The sequence below is a fragment of the Varanus komodoensis genome, unplaced genomic scaffold, assembly GCF_004798865.1.
Source record: "Varanus komodoensis strain SLA01 unplaced genomic scaffold, ASM479886v1 scaffold41, whole genome shotgun sequence".
Lineage (NCBI taxonomy): Eukaryota > Metazoa > Chordata > Lepidosauria > Squamata > Varanidae > Varanus > Varanus komodoensis.
This window is the reverse complement of record NW_025335954.1, coordinates 4592783-4611719: the sequence shown is the minus strand read 5'-3', so window position 1 is coordinate 4611719 and position 18937 is coordinate 4592783. Positions and strand designations below refer to the sequence as shown.

The following is an 18937-nucleotide window of genomic DNA, read 5'->3' as shown; positions in this document are numbered from 1 at the left end:
GCAGGGGGAAAGGTGGGGTCTGGGGAAGGAAGCGTGGCTCTCTAGAGAATCCTGTACAGCTGGATTTGGCCCATGGACCTGAGGTCCTGACGGACATTTTTCCCCCTTGCACTCTATATGGCCATTACCTGTCCTAGTGGAAAGGAGTAATCTCTGCAGACCACGTCACCCTGCATTGCAAGGCAGCTGCTTTTCACAGGGCATCCAGCAGTTCCTGTCCAGACTCAAGTGCAGACTTTTGTGCCCTACATGCAGGCCACACTTTGTCTTGTATCAATAAGAGATGAGATCTGCAGTCAGGAGAATGGCATGGTGCTGTTCTTGGTTCGATGGAACTATAGTACACTGTGCTAGGGACCCGCTTGCTCAAATGCCCCTCTATGCAAAGGGCAGGAAGGGGATAAAGTTCTTTGAACACAGAAAAGTAGCAGCTCAAGGACAAAACCCAGGCTCAGATCATTTCCCAACAGGCCAGCTTTCAGTGGGTGAGTTTGCACATCGCAACAGCCCACTGTGGTAAAACAAGCTCATCATGGCTGCTTCCCCACCCCACGTCTTTCCTTCCTTTGGTGCTTTCCTAGGGGAAAATTGAGGCACCTCTCTTTGGCAGCCCCAATTCTAAACCAAGTTTGGCTTTCCACGGCTGTCAAGCCATCCCTCCTGTATGTACCCTGGAGGGAGAGCTAATCAGTCACCCCTGCCTTCTGCTTCAGGCAAGGATTCTCCCTTCTTGGCATGTGCTTGCCTAGTCCCCCCCCCCCCCCAAACACCTTTCCACTTCTGCTGGAGCAGAAGCCACTAAAGCAGCTTTCTGACAAGCAGGAACTAGGATGGGACAGGCTTGTCCTTCCCTCATTGAACTGGGTTCAGGGCCCTGGCACACTCCAGCATGCCTTTCGCCCAAATCAGAGCAAGGAAGGTGAGGCACTTGCTCCCTTCTTCCCCAGGCAGCCCCTCTTGTCTGATTCTCCTGCCCCCCACTCATGTGCGAGAGGTTTTCTCCTAGGTGTGAGTGGAGGGAGTGATCCTCAGGGTGCTACTGGGCATCCCGCCCAGCCCATCAGTCCAGCTCCTGCACCAAAGAAGAGCTTTGGGGCAGGAGAAGCCAGGACACCTCCGACATCCACACCAGGTTTCTGTCAGCCCTGCGCCCTGGCAAGCAGATCTCTTATTCTGGGGTTGCTGCCATGTTGTGATGTGGTGTCCAAACTCATGGTGGGGAGAAATCCTACAGCTCACCATTGCATTTTATCGTGGCTGACAGCCACATAGGCTGTTCCCCGCAACTGGGTTTGGACAATGCCACAAGCAACCATTTTTTAAATTGTTTGTTGCTTGTTGTGTTGTGCAGTGCTCAGGGCCGGGGACGGATGAAGGAAGGGAAGTTCACCTGCAGTCTAAAATAATACAGCCCATCAAGTACTGCATCACGTAATTTTTCCATTGTTCATCATCGTTCTAAGAACCTGGGAAGATTTGTTTGTCTGAAAGACGAACCTGAGCCTGCAAGCCATTTTTAGCAGGGTTTAAAGCATGCTCCATCTCCCTTCCTCCACTTCCTTTATGTCCCCCTGCAAATCTTGGACATCCTGGCCAGGGATGAGATTAAGGGGGAGCTGTTTAAACAGCTGCCGCACCCTCTCCCTACCCTCCCTGCCCCTGTGGAGGCGTGTGAAGCTGCTCCAGTTTATGCAGAGCCCCAGGGCCTGCTGGGCTGACACTGCTGAGATGAGAGCAGAGCACTCTCCTTCTTCCTGCCATGTGTCTCAAGAGCAGGGCGGCTCCTCTCCTAAGAGAATGGGAAATTCTTGCTTTCCTAGCAAATGCCTGGAAAGGCCTGTGGGGCTTGGCTGTGAACTGCCCTGCTCATCTGACTGGTGACCTTTGGCTGCTTTCAGCAGGGCTGGTTGCTTGCAGATGCCCCATGCAATGCTCTAGTTCTGCAGCCACCCGCTGCTCTTCCCTTACCTGCACCAGGCCAGAATTGCTGTGACGCAGCAGGCCTGAAAAAGCAGTCCGACTGTGCAGGGTACCTATCAGCACAGCCACTTTAATCCACTGGGCATGCAGACACCTCTTTGGTGTCCACTATGCTCCCTGCCCTTACTGACATTTAATTTTTTATCTCCTCTTTTTTTCAGAGTGGCCAACGTGCTGCAGATCAAGCCGTCTTTGTATTTAAGAATGCTTTTACGCCTTGCATGGCGTTCTTGGCTGATCTTGTCTCTGGGCTTCCTCAGTTTGTGCAGAGTGGAGTTGTGTTTTGGCACTCACACCCCACCTCTACTTCGTACACATTCTCGGGTAGATTATTTTGCTTTTAGGCCCACCATGTTACCCTCTAGGAAATCAGTTATTTTGTGACTGGCCACAGCTGTCCTGGTAGCCATTTTACAAAAGGCCACCTCCTCCCATGGCAACCATTTTGTGAGAGTGCCCATAACATTCTCTGTAAATTCCAACTGTGCCCACTGATCTGCTTTAGTTTGTGCTCCGTTTTCAGTGCAAAAGGAGTTATGAGTGAAGAGAGAACACAACCATTGGCTCCTCTTTAAATAAAAATACTCCTCTTTTTGAAGTGTTTATTCGCTGGAATTGGGGTCTTCTCTGATCATACCCAATTCTCTATAGTGTGGTGATGCCCTCTAACAAGCAACTCTGGGAGTTGCTTTTCAATTATGGGGAATGTACGATCAAATGAGCATCTTCCAAAACCTCCAATGAGGGTCTTCCAACCAAGTGATGGAAAGCTGCACTGGGGAAGAGAGCACATGACTGTATGAATTTGCTTCTTCTTAGGCGACGACAGCTGACCAGCTTACTATGCATCTTTGACTAATAGATGTTTCAGTTCTCCTTTACAGCTTGGCAGAATGATGACATGGCCAGGCCACCTCAGGCTTGGTCATGCCAGAATTTACTTGAGAGTTGTTTAATCACTTAATCTGGATCTTCTTGAATAATACCCCTTGCATTGTATGAGCTCTACTGGAAGAATAGCAAGCAGGTGATTAAGGTTTATCGGGTAGTACAGTAAATGTTCCTTGTCACCAAAAAAACAGAATAGTTTGTCAGAGCCACGCCAAGGCCTTATGATCTTCAGCTTGCAAGGAGCAACACCAGAAATAGAATTTAACTGCATTCCTTAAATAAGAGCTGCTTGGCTGTAAGAACCAAAAGGGTTTCCTTTACTGAAGAAGCTTTGCCTCCCCGTGCTTCTCCCACTTGTCCCAGGAAAAAGGAGGTTAAAGCCTGTGCATATTGACAGCTTTTGAAGCAGTGAGAGAACAGACATTTATAAAATTCATGACAAGAGGCCTTGTCTTTGGTTCTCAGCCTGGGGGAGGAATTAATCTATTGCCCACCCAGGCAACTTTGGAGGCCCACACAGCATCCCATGGCCTATTTAGGAAACCAAAGTGGAGTGTAAGCTTTCTTTTCCTTGTTTATGTGCTGCATTCATATTTCATCTTCGTATTCTATAAACTGTATATCATCTTTGACACAGCTTCATTTCTTTTTGTGCGACTTTGAATCAGAAGTGAGGAGCCTTGGCTGGACCAGGCCCTGGGGTCCTTACACCCTAACAATTTCCTGTTGATGTTTGTGTTCAGCCAGCTTTACCCAAACTGGTGCCTGCTGGATGTGTTGGATTCATGCTTGCTGGGAATGATTGACATTGTAGTCCAGCACATCTGAAGGGCACAAGGTTAGGGAAGTGGAATACAATGAAACAAATATGCTTCAGATTTAAAATAATGTAGGAATAAAATAATTATTTCATAAGCACTGTGTGGAGTTGGCTGGTGGAGATCTTTTCCACAAGGCCAGAAAAGCAGTGCAACTGTCATCAGGAAAGTACTAAGCAAAGTAATGGAAACTGGAAAAAAAGCTAACAGGGCATGTGATGCAATGCATCTAAGGTATCTTTAATCAAAAGGAGCCAATATTTTCAGCACTGAGATTGCCAATAGAAATAGAAGAGTTCAAAGAGTTCAAAAAGTGGCAGGTCTCATTTATGTGTGGCCAATTTCTTCTGCATATATACTTCCTGAGGCTGCTTCATGTCTCAGCTGGGGACCTATTTGTAGTTACTCAGTACCAATTATCTTTTTAAATTGTTGTTACCCTCAAACAGAAAAATGTTAGAAATGTTGGACATTGGAAAAAAGCGGATAAAAGCTGCCCTTTTGTGGCTGTTCAGCTGTTATTTGGTCCATGAACTGAGAATAGCAGAGGGCCTTGGGTTTGCCTGCTCCTCTTTTCATTCCCTTCCCTTTGAGTAGAAAGTAACTGAAATTCTAATAAAAGTGTCCATCTCACAGGGGCAAGGCAACCCTGCATGCCAATAATCACAGGATTTCCTTGTTCACAAGATACCTTTCCCTGAAGTTGCAGGAGCAGGGGAGGAAGAATCCAAACCTGAAGCCTGCTTGGAATATTTTATTTATTTATTTAAACATTTCAATGCCGCCCCATTCGCCGAAGCCTCGGGGCGGCTCACAACAGATATCTCCTGGAATGCCAGGTACCAAGGAATGTCAAAACAGTTCCCATGTTTCCAGTTCTTCAGCACTTGCTTCTGTGGCAAGATTTAGAAACCGTGACCAAAAGAAGGCCTCTTCTAAAGGTTTACCCAGAATAGTACTTCTATTTTTTAATTTTATTTTGCTACTTAGTTTCAGAATAATTTTTTTCTGTTTTCAATTCATAAATGCTTCCTTTTCCGAGAACATTACACCTTGGTTTGTTATACCTTTTTTCCACTAATTAAAAACTGGTTTCTGTGCTTACATCTTACTTAACACTCACCACCCCATAAATTTGATCCAGTTTGTTAGAAAGGTGGATGTGTTGGGAGAGAGAACATTGAAGTAAGACTCTGGAGTAGCCAAATTTTGCTTCTGCTGGGGGAGGAAAAAAGCAGTTAACAATTCTAGGTGTTGTGCAGCTAGACAGATTCTCTATGAGAGGGGAAGTGGGAGGGAAGCCCATGCAAGCCGTCCAGAGATGACAGTGATGGACGGCCTATAAATGTCCTAAATAAATAAAAATAAATGTGTGAAGCTCATAATGGAGAAAAGGCAAGCCAGTGCTCAGTCAGTGGTTAAAGAATTATTATTTTTTTATTTCAAACTGTTTTGAGGATACCACAAGACTTCTGTCCAGACCAAGCCAATCATGAAAAACCTCTTCAATAAAAAAAACATTTGTCTTAACCAAGTCTGAAGAAGTAGAATACAGCAACAGACCCAAAATGAGGTTCTCCCTTGGTGGGTTGGTGGCTGTTTTCACATGTGTGGCCTAACTTGCCTATGAGACTCAAGCAGGCTTATGATGCTGACCACATGATCATTCTTAAGTGGCTGTGGAGAAAGAGCATTTGTAATGCAGATAAGCACTGGAGCTAAAATACAGTTTCACATTTTACAAACTCCATGAAGTAAGAGCTCTTTGAACCTCCTGTGCAAAAACACCCTGAGATGGTGCCAATTTGGATGGAGGCACACACCACTGAGATCATGACATTTCCCCTTTAGAAAACTTTGGGCAAGTACCAGACTCCCCCATCATACTTTGAGGGTCCCCATATGGTGCTCAGTCCTTGCTTTCTTCCCGTGTGCTAAAACTCTGGCCCACAAAGCAACTGGCACTAGACTTGGCTCCTACCTTTCCAGCAGCTGCCTGTTGACAGTTTATATCATAATCACAGACACTGGGGCCAAACAGCCACCCAAGCCTGGGCCCTGCTCCAGCTTTGAGCCAAGAATTTATTAATTATGCGTCACACTGCCAAGATTCTCAAGGAGACTCTTCTAGCCAATGAAGTGGCTTCAGGCAGCAGTTCCAACCCAATCGCGTTTCTGTGTGGTGCTGCCTGCCAGCCAATCAGAGCTTTGCCTTTGCTGGCAATGTCTGGGAAAAGCATGCCATAGGGACTAGCCACTTTAATAGGATATATTTGAGGTGAGAAATGAGAAAGTCTTCTCGATAGGGATGTTCCTGGCAACATCATGGATCAGACAATTCTACAGGGAAGTCCTTGTCCCAACATGGAGTGATTCGAGATGATGTACAATTATGGGATGATAGAAGGCCTCCAAAGAGACACAGATGGGAAGGCCAGCATGATGAGTGCTGGTTCTCTCAGAATACAAGCGTGTGAAATAGATAGGCCAAAGCAGTAGTTCAGGGAACACCCAGCATCTTTTGGCCTTCTGGCTAATTGAATGAACCAGGCAGCCCTCAGACTCAGAAACAACACTAAATTGCTGCCAGAAACAACACTAAATTAGATCGCACAGGCCTCCATTACTTGCTGCTGCTGCTCTTGGTGTCAGGCAGAAGTTGCACAATAAAATACAGAGGAAGGCCAATGAGCCTCCTGTGGATACCAGGCTGAATAAATTCATGTCTCCAGAATTAATATGCGTAGGTCGAGTAAAACTGCTTAACTCCCAACCCCTAGTCCCATCTTCCCTGGTCTCTCCCCCCCACCACCATTACCCCAGTAAGCATCTCATAGGGAAAGAGGTAACTGTTGAGAATTGCAGGGCAGGGTGGCCTGCCCAAGGAAGAAGCATTTGCAGAGCACTTTGGAGTATATCTCATACATTATCCTTAGAAGAAAGGTGAGGGGACTGTTAGGAAAGCCAGTGTGATGTAGCGAATTGCTTTGGAACGCAGCATGAAAAGGCTCCGCCCACTTGGGAGCTGCGGGAGGGGAGCTGTTGTCTTGGGCCTTCTCTGCCTCACATGCTTGTCATGAGGATTTTGTGGGATAAATCCATCTATGTTGCTCCGAGCTCTTTGGAGGACAGGCATGATTAAAAAGATTCCTCTGGTCTGAATCTAACCGTGTCATTCTATGAATAGAAGTGGGGGGACGATTCCATGTCTGCCCTGCTACACCTTCTAGCTCCAGAGGGAGACCCCCGGAACAAGTTTCCAGGAGGTGTGGAAGGCTGCAGAAGGAAGGATAGGGGGAGAAAGACCTGCTGCCCTAGCAGATCCCTCCCTGTTAGCTCAGTAGTAGACGTAACTCTTTTTTCTCCTCCTGCCTCCCCCCCCCCCCCCCCCCCCCCCCGGTGTTGCAGATGCGAAAGCAGCTTGCCTAGAGTGTTTATCACTAAGGTGAAATTTGAACTAGGAACTTTCCAGGCTGCAGCACATCTCTCTTTTGGGCCCCTCCTTCGCAACTGTGCCAGGCTGTCCTGGTCCGCAGCACCTTCTGCCTCTTGGTCCCCTGGGTATCCTGTGTTTGATGTTCCATTCCCCTGCTGACCGTGGCTTTCCAAGGTGTTAGGTACAGAATCTTCTTACGATGCACGTGGCAGGGCCATACTGTGAAGCAGCGAGGCAGTTCACCCAGGCTGACTTTTCTCCTCCTAGCTTATGGGCACACCCGTCAGCCTGGGGGGCGTGTGTGCCCCACTGCCCCCACCACTGTAGGCTGACCTTGCTCCAGGTTAGCTCTCAGCATGAGCTTGCAGAGGATACAAGACCCTCTTGCCCGAAGTCAGAGGCACTGAGTTCAGCCTGTGATGGTGCAGGTGGTAGCATGCACATGGCCAGGGGCCAGTGTGGCTGGATGGCAGCATGGGCGGATTGGAACCTGTAGCTGCTGCAGCAGCTTCATGAGAGGATTGTGTGATCTGGCATGCAGCTACATAGGAACTAAAGGTGAGGAATAGCAGGAACGAAATAGATAAATGCTCACTGCCCACAACACCTCTCTCTTCCTCCCCCCTTTCCTTTTTCCTTGGCAGATGGACCCCGTGCAGAAAGCGGTGATCAACCACACTTTTGGGGTACCTGTAGCCAAGGCCAAGCGCCCCATCATCTCTTGTAACGTCTGCCAGATCCGCTTCAATTCTGAGGTGAGTCTTTTGAGGAGATAGCCAAGTTTGGAGCTGGTATTGCTATCTCAGCTCTCTTCTATTGCTTTGCAGCCTCTGTGGGTGGTTTGGAAGGGTGTTGAAGGACAGGAGATGTGCAAATATTGCTGAAGACAGCATGCAGCGATGTTGTCCACATCACCCAACTCCTTAATTTAAGCTGTATTGAATGCATCAACAAGGCTGGGGTGAATAGAAAGGAATGCATACAAGAAATTGGATCATGGGGCATCTTTGTAGAATTGGATTTGGAGATAATCTCTAAATTATAGGATGCCAAGACCAGGCTGGCCATTGTCTAACCTCTTACCCCACCACAGGCTTTTCTGCATCAGATTAGCCCACATAATAGGCCACAGGTAGAACACAGAGGCCAAGAAGGTGCACAGCATTGTGAATCTGCAGATAGTCAGAAGTGTGGCTTCTAGATCAAGAGAGGTATTACTACCACTCTATACGACTCTGGTGCACCCGCAACTGGAGTATTGTGCTCAGTTTTGGGCCCCTTATTACAGAAAGGATTTGGCAGGTTAGAGTCAGTGCAGCGTACGGCCACAAGGTTGCTGGCTGGTTTGCAGGGGATCGGGTATGAGGCGAGACTGAGGGAACTGGATCTCTTCAGCCTGGAGAAGAGGAGACTCAGAGGGGATATATTGGCAACATACAGGTATGTGAGGGGATGTCACACGGAGATGGGTAGAGACCTCCCCTGCAGAGGAAGGCAGAACGCGCTCCAGCGGAGCAAAGTTCAGGGAGCCAAGGTTCCGTTTGGATGCCAAGAAGCACTTCCTGACAGCCAGGACCCCGAGGGTGTGGAATGGGCTTCCACGAGAGGTCGTTGAGACCCCATCGCTGCGGGTGTTCAAGGATAGGCTGGACAGGCACATGGTGGGCATGTCGTGAGCGGAGCCGGCTGGGCCAGAGGTCAGACTAGATGGCCCGGGAGGTCCCTTCTGACTCGCTCTGTTTCTATGTTTCTATTAACATAAATGAACATGTGGAGCTGCCTTGCACTGACTCAGATATCTGGTCTGTTTAGCCTTGACTGCCAGAGGCTCTCCAAAGTAACAAGCAGAGATCTTCCCTGTTTTTGGAGATGGCTGTGGATGTTCTGCATCCGTGCAATATACATGCTCTGCCCCAAGCCACATGCCCCCCTCCCTGCTTCCCCTCAGCCTCCATAGATACAAATCAGCCTTCCCCAGCCCAGCCTTCTCCTGATGGTGTTTGCACTACAGCACATCTGGAGAGAGCCTTGTTATGGTTGCTGTACACAGACTAGGAGAAAGCAAAGCAAACAAATCTCTTTCCGGATTTGTGATCTGAGAAATGATTGGGCACAGGATCAGGTGAGGCCTGTGGCATTTAAGACTCAAGCAAGCCCGCAGCCCTCCATATCTGGAAGTCAGGACTGCTGAAATCCAGGAGGTGTCTGACAAAACACATTTAGGCTCCTCACTTTCAAGGAGGCATAGGTGGAACCAGGGAGCTGCTTCCTCTCTGCATTGCTTTTTCCTCCCTGTCCAATGATGCTCAGCACAGGGTTGGGGAGCCTGGGAGTATCCCAGTACGTAGGACTGCAGCTGCCTGAGCATTGGGCATTCTGGCTGGAGGGGGCAAGAACCAGGAAGTCCAGCAACATCTGGAGGGCCACAGGGACCCCTCCCCTGTGCAGTCAGGCCATGCATTTCCCTGCTACCAATAACAGCTGGTCATGTGAGACAGGCAATGGGGAAATGCACAAGTTGAGGACATCATTGTTGTGCATTTTCTTACACTGTACAAGAAGGAAGGAGGAAAAAGACAGTCATCCGGGAGGGATGGTTCAACTTGGAATCCTGCACTGGGCAGGGAGTTAGTTGGACCTGGTGGTCTTCTTGGCCCCTTTCAGCTTTGATTCTATGAAATGAGATACTGAGGTGAGACAGATACTGAGCTCAGTATTTCTTGTAATGTTCCACCCAAATTGTCCAGGATGACACAAAAAGCTCATGAGATTGCCAAAGCTGAAGGATTAGAGTGATGATTGTCTTCTTAACTGCCTCTTCATTAGCCTCTCTTAATTGCCCCAATGTCAATTTCTGTTTGTGGGGAGGGAATGATGAATTATTCTTTACTTCTTTTTTTTCTTTCCATACTTCAGTGAAAGATTGTGCTGTGCTATCTTGCCAATTTAAACAATGTGCTGTCCAGAAAAATATGCTGTCTAGTAAAGAAATGTTCTTTGTCACTATAAAAAAATGAAAAGGAAGAAATAATGAGAGGAGATCAGTAATTAGAACTTTCCCTCTCCTGAAGAAAAAGGGCAATTAAGAGAGGCTATTTAAGGGGCAATTAAGAGGCTATTTATTGCTAATCTACCAGCTGTGATCAACAGGAAGTGATAAAATGGACAGGGCCTGCAAATGGAAAACACTTGTGTGAAAGGCAAACCTTGGAAGCCTTAATAAGGCTTTGCTTCCCTTGTTCAGACTGGACATTTGTGTTTTACCAGCAATTTTTTTTTGCCACTAATCAGATCTACCAAAAAATGGGAGGTTTACACTTTGCACTCTGGAATGCAACGTGACAATCCCTTAAGAAGGAGTGAGCCAAGGATGGCAATCCAACAGAAAAGGCTGGTGTAGAAGTACCTCTGGATACATATCTGGCTTCCTAACAAAATCTTGGGGTTCTGGAACAGCCAAGTATGAAAATTAAACCTGCACAGGAAAGTCTGTGAGTGCACACAGTTAATCAGGACTCCTAACAGGATTGGCTGGGGGTTGGGGTGGCTGCCACTGCTGAGGATGAGAGGCCCTGGCCGGTATTTATGAAAGGAGGGTAGGCTCAGGGAACAGAATAGAAGTACTCAGGAGGAGGCCTCCAAATCTGTTCACTCCAGCGCTTACCTTGTGCCTACTTTGCACAGAGCCAGGCTGAAGCGCACTACAAGGGAAACCGCCACGCCCGGCGAGTAAAGGGAATTGAGGCTGCCAGGACGCGGCAGAAGGAGTCCGGAGCCCGCGAGGGAGACAAGCCAGGGCCCGTTGGCAGTCCATCCTCCAGCACTGGGGAAAGCGATTCTGACCGCACAGGTAAGCAGCTTCTCTTTGTGTCATTCTAATCTTGCCCTGGAACATGAGGGCTTCCTGAGAAGAGTGTGTGTTTGATGGGCTACTCTGCCAGTGTAACACCCTTTAGATTTTTTGGACTGCAAGTCCCATCAGTCCTTGCACTCTCATAGGCTGTGTCCATAGACTTGCAGCCTAAATCTTCTGGAGGGTGTCATGTTGGGGAAAGTTGAACGGGGTCTTATGAGCTCTCTGTGGCTCCATTTCTTGTACCAGAGCTTCAGATTTGGTTTCTGTGCCAGGGCTCTGTCCTAAAACATACGGAACAAAGCTAAAGAAACATAGAAACAGAGCAAGTCAGAAGGGGACTCCCGGGCCATCTAGTCTGACCTCTGGCACCAGCCAGCTCCGCTCATGACATGCCCACCATGTGCATGTCCAGTCTATCTTTGAACACCCTCACCGATGGGGCCTCAGTGACCTCTTGTGGAAGCCCATTCCATACCCTCAGGGTCCTAATGGTCAGGAAGTGCTTCCTGGCATCCAAATGGAACCTTGGCTCCCTGAGCTTTGCTCCGTTGGAGTACGTCCTGCCTTCCTCTGCAGGGGAGGTCTCTACCCACCTCCGTGTGACACACCCTCACATACCTGTATGTCGCCAACATATCCCCTCTGAGTCTTCTCCAGGCTGAAGAGATCCAGTTCCCTCAGTCTCACTTCATACCCCATCCCCTGCAAACCGGCCACCAACCTTTTTTATGTGAGCCGTCCTGAGGCTTTAAGCGATGGGACAGCATACAAAAATTCTAAATAAATAAACAAACCGACCAACCTTGTGGCCCTACGCTGCACTGACTCTAACCTGGCTATATCCTTTCTGTAATGCGGGCCCAAAACTGAGCACAATATTCCAGTTGTGGGTGCACCAGAGTCATATAGAGTGGTAGTAATACCTCTCTCGATCTAGAAGCCACACTCCTGGCTATGCAACCAAGGGTGGTGTTTGCCCTCTTGACCACCGCATCACACTGCTGACTCATGTTTAGCCTACGGTCAACCAGCACCCAGATGTCCCTTTCACAAGTGCTGCTCTCCAGCCACTTGTCATCTAACCTGTACTTATGACACCTATTCCTATGCCCCTGAGCATGTGCAGAGGGCATTTGCCCGCAGCAGAACATGCTGTTCTTCCCTGTGCTGTTGGCAAGGATTATGAGCCCCTTTCCCCTCTGGACAACTGTGATCCTCAGGCGGGCAAAGAAATGTGGGGTTCTGGGCATTGCCTGTATTCTGCCCCAATTACAGAGTTCAGTAAGACATTAGCTGCATTCTGCATCAATTACAGGGTTGAGGGTGAAACCTTCGTGTTGTGGGTGGGAAGAGCGAGAGTTTGATCTCGCATCCCGCCTTTGACGTCTTGCCTGTCCTCCTGATGCTGGGAACCTGAGCTGGCTTGTCGGTGCTCATGACGGCCAAGCAAGCGGGTAATTAAATCGCATCTAATTAAACATTGATTATGGCTCTGATAGCCAGTGGAAATAGAGCCGCTCACTTGAGGGACTCTGCCTCCCAGCTGCAGAAGAGGAAGTTTTCATGGCTTGCAAGGTTGCCACTCATCTCTCTCGGCCTCTCGCCAGGCTCTGCTTTGCTTCCACTCAGGTGCACAACCTCGGATGTACTGAGCTGGCACCTTCCACCCCATGAGAGTGTGGCCAAGTATAATATCTCATCTGGGAGTTTAGCAGGGATCTTAAGGGAAAGAGAAAGAAGAAGGAGCAAAACAATGCAACTAAAATAAATAAACAAGGGCTGGCAGCTGTGTTAGGAGCTCTGGTAAACAGGAGGGTAAGGTAAGGCCATCTATCAAAGAATGGGAAGGCTCAGGATGGGAAGGAGTGCCATCCCGAGAAAAGGCTTTCATTTTTATGTCAGGAACATCTCTGTGGTTGATGATCAGGTTGCCTATCCTTTTGTGGAGTGGTGCAGAAGAAGCAGTATGTAAAAAGCAGGACTGTGCACTGAATTTGGTTGGAATACGAGCCAAACGGGGCTGCTTTAGATTGTTCTGATGTTTCCTGAGGTGGACGTCTCGGCAAAATGATCGGAGCTGAAGCTAGACCCTGCATGGGGCTTTATCAGTGAGTCTTCTTTGGAAAGGCATGCAACCTGTCTCCAAAACTGCACCTTTTCTTCCATTTTCTGGGGACAGGCAAGGAGAGAAAGGGTGAGGGGTCTGAGGGGTCCAATCATAGGGCATATTTTACCAGGTGCTCTCCCATCACTGTGGTTTGAAGACAGGCAGGGATAGGACTGTGAAATGGACATAGCTCCAGAGCTAACAGACTTCACTATGAAAACATTTCAGACTAGTTTTAGTCATGATAACTCACTGGCCCCTTCAGTTTTCTTGCCTGGAGGCATCACTGTGGTATGTCACATTGAGGCTATAAGCAATGGGACGGCATACAAAAACTCTAAATGAATGAATGAATGTTCCATTATACAAATTGCCCAAACATTATGAGTCAAGGAAAGGGGAAGCAAATCACTCACCCTCCTCCAAATTTAAGGATTCCCTATCCATACAAAGCACTGCACCTATCCCTCTGAAAATTTGCATTTTTCTTACCTAGGGCTACCACTTTGCTTTGCAAAGAACACAGGAATAAGCAGGTCATTTCCTGGAAACCTCAAAATGTAAAGTCTGCTCTTGCACAAGAACCCATGCACTTACTCATCTGACTCTTAGCAGAATTGATGCCTTAGGAAATGACAGCTATCTCTGCAGATTTCAACCAATTCTGCCAAAAAAAAAAATTTGTTAAGCAATTAGCAGCTACCTTAAAAATCCAAAGCTGCATGGTGCACAAACCACTTCACCTATATTTCTGACACTTTATAAGCAAATTCCCCACCTGAGGGGCTACTATGTCTGCGTATTTTAGCCACTTATGACATAAAGAAAAATGCTTTTATCCACTTTTTTTGTTTTCTGTGACAAGTCAATGGAAGGTCCAAAGCCACAGATTTCCAAATCTCAATTTGGATTTGGTATCCAAGTGAATAGCCTGTGAATCAGACTGAGCAGAGTCAAAGTATTTTCCCAAGAACCAAATCAGGAGCCAGGTTGAATCTTCTGGTCAGCATATACCACTAGTAAAAAGGACTAGATTTGCCAATTTTTAAAAATCATTCAGCATTTATATTATACCTTTTAGAACCAGTCCCAAGATTAGCTGAGCATGAGTTCTGAATGGTAGCAGGTAGGCCTAGAATACTGAGTAGTTATTAATGATGGGCATGCCTTTCCATGTGCACAGAGGGAGAAGGCCATTAGGAGCAACTTTCTAATCGTAGTAGCTGTTCATCCAGGGAACAGGATACTTCAGGAAGTGGTAAGCTCTCCTAGGCTTGGAGGCATTTAATCAGAAATAGGGCAGCCTTCTCCTAGAAATGCTGTAATTGTGTCTTGCACTGCAGCCTCTGCATTGAGCAGGGAGCTGGATTAGATAACTTCTAAGGTCCCTGACAAGTTCTAGCATTAGAATGCCCTGGTTCCACAGGAAGGCATCTCCCGGATCACCAGGCAGTCAATATCAGCCTCCAGACATCTGGAACAAAGCAGCCTACTTTGCCAGGTTAGAGGATTAAGGCCCTATTAAAAAATCAGTCATTACTAGGGCATGAGATGAGTGCAGCACCATGCATTATTCCACATTCTTGCTTCTGTCTGTCGTCCCCCCCACCCCCATAGTTTACAAAGGGAGCTAAAACAGGCAGAAAATAAAACCAGAGTATCAAAGCAACCTAAAACAATTAATTGAGCCTGATCCATTTACAGCATCATTTCTGCCATAACGGAGTGATTTTTGCCATACTCCAAAGCACCATCAAGCAAGCGAGCCCAGCAAGCTGATTTGGGACACAAAATCCTCACAAAATGGAAAAAAGGATCTGTGGTATTTTTTTAAGCTAAAACTTGAAAAGTTTGGTTTTTAATTAAATGACTGCATTTTAACTTTGGATGTAATTCCATTTCACTGCTGCAGCAGGGGGCATTTGCTTTTAAAACAGGTATGCAGAGCTGTTCCAGGAGTTCTTGAGGGGAATACTAGCTGATAGATGTTGAGCACCTGTTTGGTAGATTTCAGCTTTGCTGCTTGGTATCTCCAGCTCAAAAAGGATCTGGTAGCAGCTGATGGGGGGCAAGGGCCATTTAAAGTTGAGCCTAGTCCAAAAAGGGCTGAAGCCAAAAAAAACCCTCCCAAACATGGCAGGATACTGTGAGCAGTAAATCTCTTACTGCTAATAACGAAGTCTCAAAAGTGGTGTTTCAGCCTTTTGGAATGGTGGGGTGAGCATCCTATCCAAATGCGAGGAGAATAAATAGGGTATACTGCCAAAAGTGCCTTGGAGGAAAGATAGGGTTAGAAATGTACCAGGGATCATTGTTTCAAAATGTCGAGGGCTTTCTCAGGCACAAAACAAGCCCTATTTCTCATAAAAAGACACAAGGAAGTCAATCCAATTTCCCTTGTCAGGAGTTCAGGCTGCATCTTTTTTTCAGTCTGGATATTCTGTTTATTTATTAACATTATATACTGCCCGATCTCCTAAAAAGCTATTAAGTGTACAGCCATTTAAAACCATAAAACAAGAACATTAACATGGTAAAAAACATTAAAACACTACATAGTATGAAAGACTACATTGAAAAGATAGATCTTCATACCCTTTTTAAAGGGCAAGACAGTGGGTACTAATTGTTGTTCTTGAGGAAGCAATTCCATAATTTGGGGCAGAGGTATACTGATGTGAAATCTATTCTACCTGTGTTTTCTGGATTGTTGGGTGTTTTTTTGTTCCTGTGATTGTTTTCATTGATGGAACTGGACCTTTTTAATGAACATTTTGTTCCTGTTTGAACTTGTACAAATGCACTGTTGTACTAGTAAGCATTAGCACTAACATGCAGTTGGGCAGGTCCCCCTACAATGTTTTTAAAAACCCAGTCCATGGAAGCTGCATGACTCACAAAAGGCCAGTTTACATTGAGATCCACAGGATGGATTCATAGAAACCAGAACTCATTTGAATCCCTTGCAGATTTCTCAGACATTCCCAGTTTGGGGGCAACACAGGAGGAAGTCCTTTCATGTGTGCTTGACAAATGGTCCTCTGCAGGTAACCTTGTTCTCAAAAGGCCCCTTCCTGCAGATCTTCATACTGAGCCAGATTCACAGCAAGGCACAAAGGATACGCATTGACCTGTTCACAGGATGAGTTCCTAAGGCATTAAATCCACATGAAAAACAACCCCCCTCCCCAGGCACTCACACACACACACAACTATTTAATGTGAGAGCCTGCTCTTGTTTTCCCGTTTTTATAAGGTGTGTCTCTTAGCTAACCTTAACTTCATGGGGCTGTAACAGCCTGTTACTGGAATGTTTCTTAAGGTCTACGCAATGCTTGGCCCAGATGCTGGTGCTGTCTTGTATAGCAGAAAGCATAGAAATGGTTACTCTCAAGGCTGCTGATCCCTGGCCACCAATGACCTCAGAACTATCTAGATTTCCCCTCCACCATCTCTCAACAAGATCCTTTTACTTTTGCTGAGGCTTCGGTTCCTGAGAAGGGGTAGGGATGATGAGACATGCATCTGGGTGACTCACCAAAGGAGGGTGTAACTTGCACAAAGTAAATATACTCCCTGCATCCTTGCCATGTGTCCTCTGGTTAGACTTGGACTGGAGGGGTGCTGTCATAGCAACCCCAGGCAGGGCTCCAGCATCACGTGCTCACCAGGGGCTCTCTTTTGAGGCTTTTCATAAGCTATCCCAGAGGAATCCAGGTGATGCTCCTAGTAAAACCAATGTTGCATCCCCCAACGTGGCATTCTGCATATGCTTTGAACCACAACTCCCATTTGCCTAGGCTCGCTGGGGTATGCTGGTGGTTGTAGCCAACAATCTGCAGCGTGTCAGGGGAAAGCTTCCATGAGAGGGAGGGGTGTGTGTGAGAGATACATATGCACAAGTCCTGTTTTCATAAACTGACTCAGCTGGCCTAAACCTGACTTTGGCACTGCCAAATTTTCTGTGAAGACTTTGACACCATTGCCTAGCCTCCTTTTCCCCACATCAAGCTAAGCCTCAGTCAGCTCAGTACTTGTATAATTTTCCTTTTTATCTCTGTCTGTCAGCCTCGTTGTACTGGTATCATTTCTGAGAGTATAAGCCCCTTGAGGCAGTGGACCTGCCCTCTGACCTGATGTGAAGTGAAGTGCCATGTACACAGGCTGACCCTATGGAAATTGGGTTTGCAGGTTTGGTGGCTCCTTGTTAAATACAAGCCTTGTTAGTTCTGGAGAATACAGAGGTTCTCCCATCACAGGTTATGCTCTAATTGATGCTTTGCATCACTTACCCTTCCTAGAGATGATAAAACCTCAGTGCCATAGTAAAGGAAGTTTATTTATTAAACTTATTTATATCATCATCATAGCATTTGTATACTGCTTCCTATCTCCTGTAGGATCTCCTATCCTACAGATTCTAGACATCTGGATACAGACCATGGTGTTACCTATGTATCTATGCTAGAAAAGCTTCACCTGCTTATTCTCAGGGTGTCCAACTGCTGTTAAAAGGCAGTGACCAATAAAAATGAATCCCCTGTTAGCTTCCAACCAGGTGAAGTCCAAGCCCATGCTTGGGTGCCAACCAGTTTTGTGGTCTAGCCAATGGCAAAGTTGCCAGCAGCCTTCCCACTTCCTTTCTAGCAGTGCTTCTGCTCCTGTTGGGGAGAAATTTTGCAGAGGTATTGGGAAATCTTCCTCTGCTCAATTTCCATCTTCCATGCAGCTGTTTAAAAAGTTAGGAGAAGAATTGGGAAAAAGTGGAAAGTCAAATGAGTTTTTAAAAGAAAGTTAAAAGCGCTGGCACATTGCCAAAACAAAACTGGCAATCTTTGATGGTCTTGTGCAAAATGTTGTTTTTGTTCCTATCAAAGAGGAGCCATCATGACCTGCTTAGCTATGAGTGTTGTATGGTTGTAAAAAAGAAAAAAAAAAGAATTGTAGAAGCATTTCTGTATATTAAAATAGTTATGGAAATCATTAATTGAAAATATTTACCATGTTCAGGGTTCTATTTTTTCTCCACTCAGAGGGCACTAAATTCCATGCCTAAAATGGCAAATTCCACTAGCTGAAGAACTTATAAAAATGTGTATGTCAGGTGTGAGCGAACTGTGACCTCAGATGTTGGGCTTCAGTGCCCATCAGCCTCAGCCAGCACATGCAGTGGTCAGGACTGATGGAAGATGAGGTTCAGCCTCTGAAGGGCCACAGGTTCCCCACCACTGCTGCATCAAGCCGGATTTTTCAAAATGCCCACTTGCCCCACAGGGATCATGGTAGAATATTGTAGAATATTGTACTAGGTAGAATACTTCACCCATTAGCAATCCCATTTAGCTTCCTTCCGGCTTCTGAGGCATTGCCAAGAACTGCTTTCACTTTTCAGCTTATCTGCATAGCCATAAGGACTAGAAATGATGGGTAAAAGAAAAAAGAAAAGGCTGGGTTTCTCCATTTGGTGGACTGGGCCCCGAAACTGCATTCCACACCCAATGCAAAGCAACTGCAGGTGCAGAGCATCCGCATGGCACTTCTTGCATTCCATTAGGCTGTGTCTTTCTTCCCACCCCCAACCTTGGATTGCTCTGGAAGAAAGGGGCTGCAGCTGGAACAGGAAGTCTGCCTTCTAACCTCTGCTCAGTTCTTCCACATTTCTTCTTTCCAGGAGAATACAAACTACCAGAACATGGTAAGCTAGGACTCATCTCAGTTTTTATTTGAATAGAAACCACATGCCATATTGGCAAGCTCACAAATTCTGTCCCATGAGGAGGGGGGTGCCTCTGCAGTCTTTCTCTCTCTCTCTCTCTCTCTCTCTCTCTCTCTCTCTCTCTCTCTCTCTC

The 18937-nt window shown here is 46.7% G+C and overlaps 1 protein-coding gene across 2 annotated transcripts in view; it reads left to right on the top strand.

Moving 5' to 3' along the window:
• The window catches only part of ZNF385A (zinc finger protein 385A), a 69253-nt gene that overhangs the window by 26865 nt on the left and 23451 nt on the right, over positions 1 to 18937 (top strand). For both annotated transcript variants that reach the window (XM_044443273.1, XM_044443275.1), the window contains exons 2-3: positions 7770 to 7880; positions 10810 to 10975. In XM_044443273.1, the coding sequence (XP_044299208.1) occupies positions 7770 to 7880; positions 10810 to 10975 (277 nt within the window). The remainder of the gene's footprint in view (positions 1 to 7769; positions 7881 to 10809; positions 10976 to 18937) is intronic.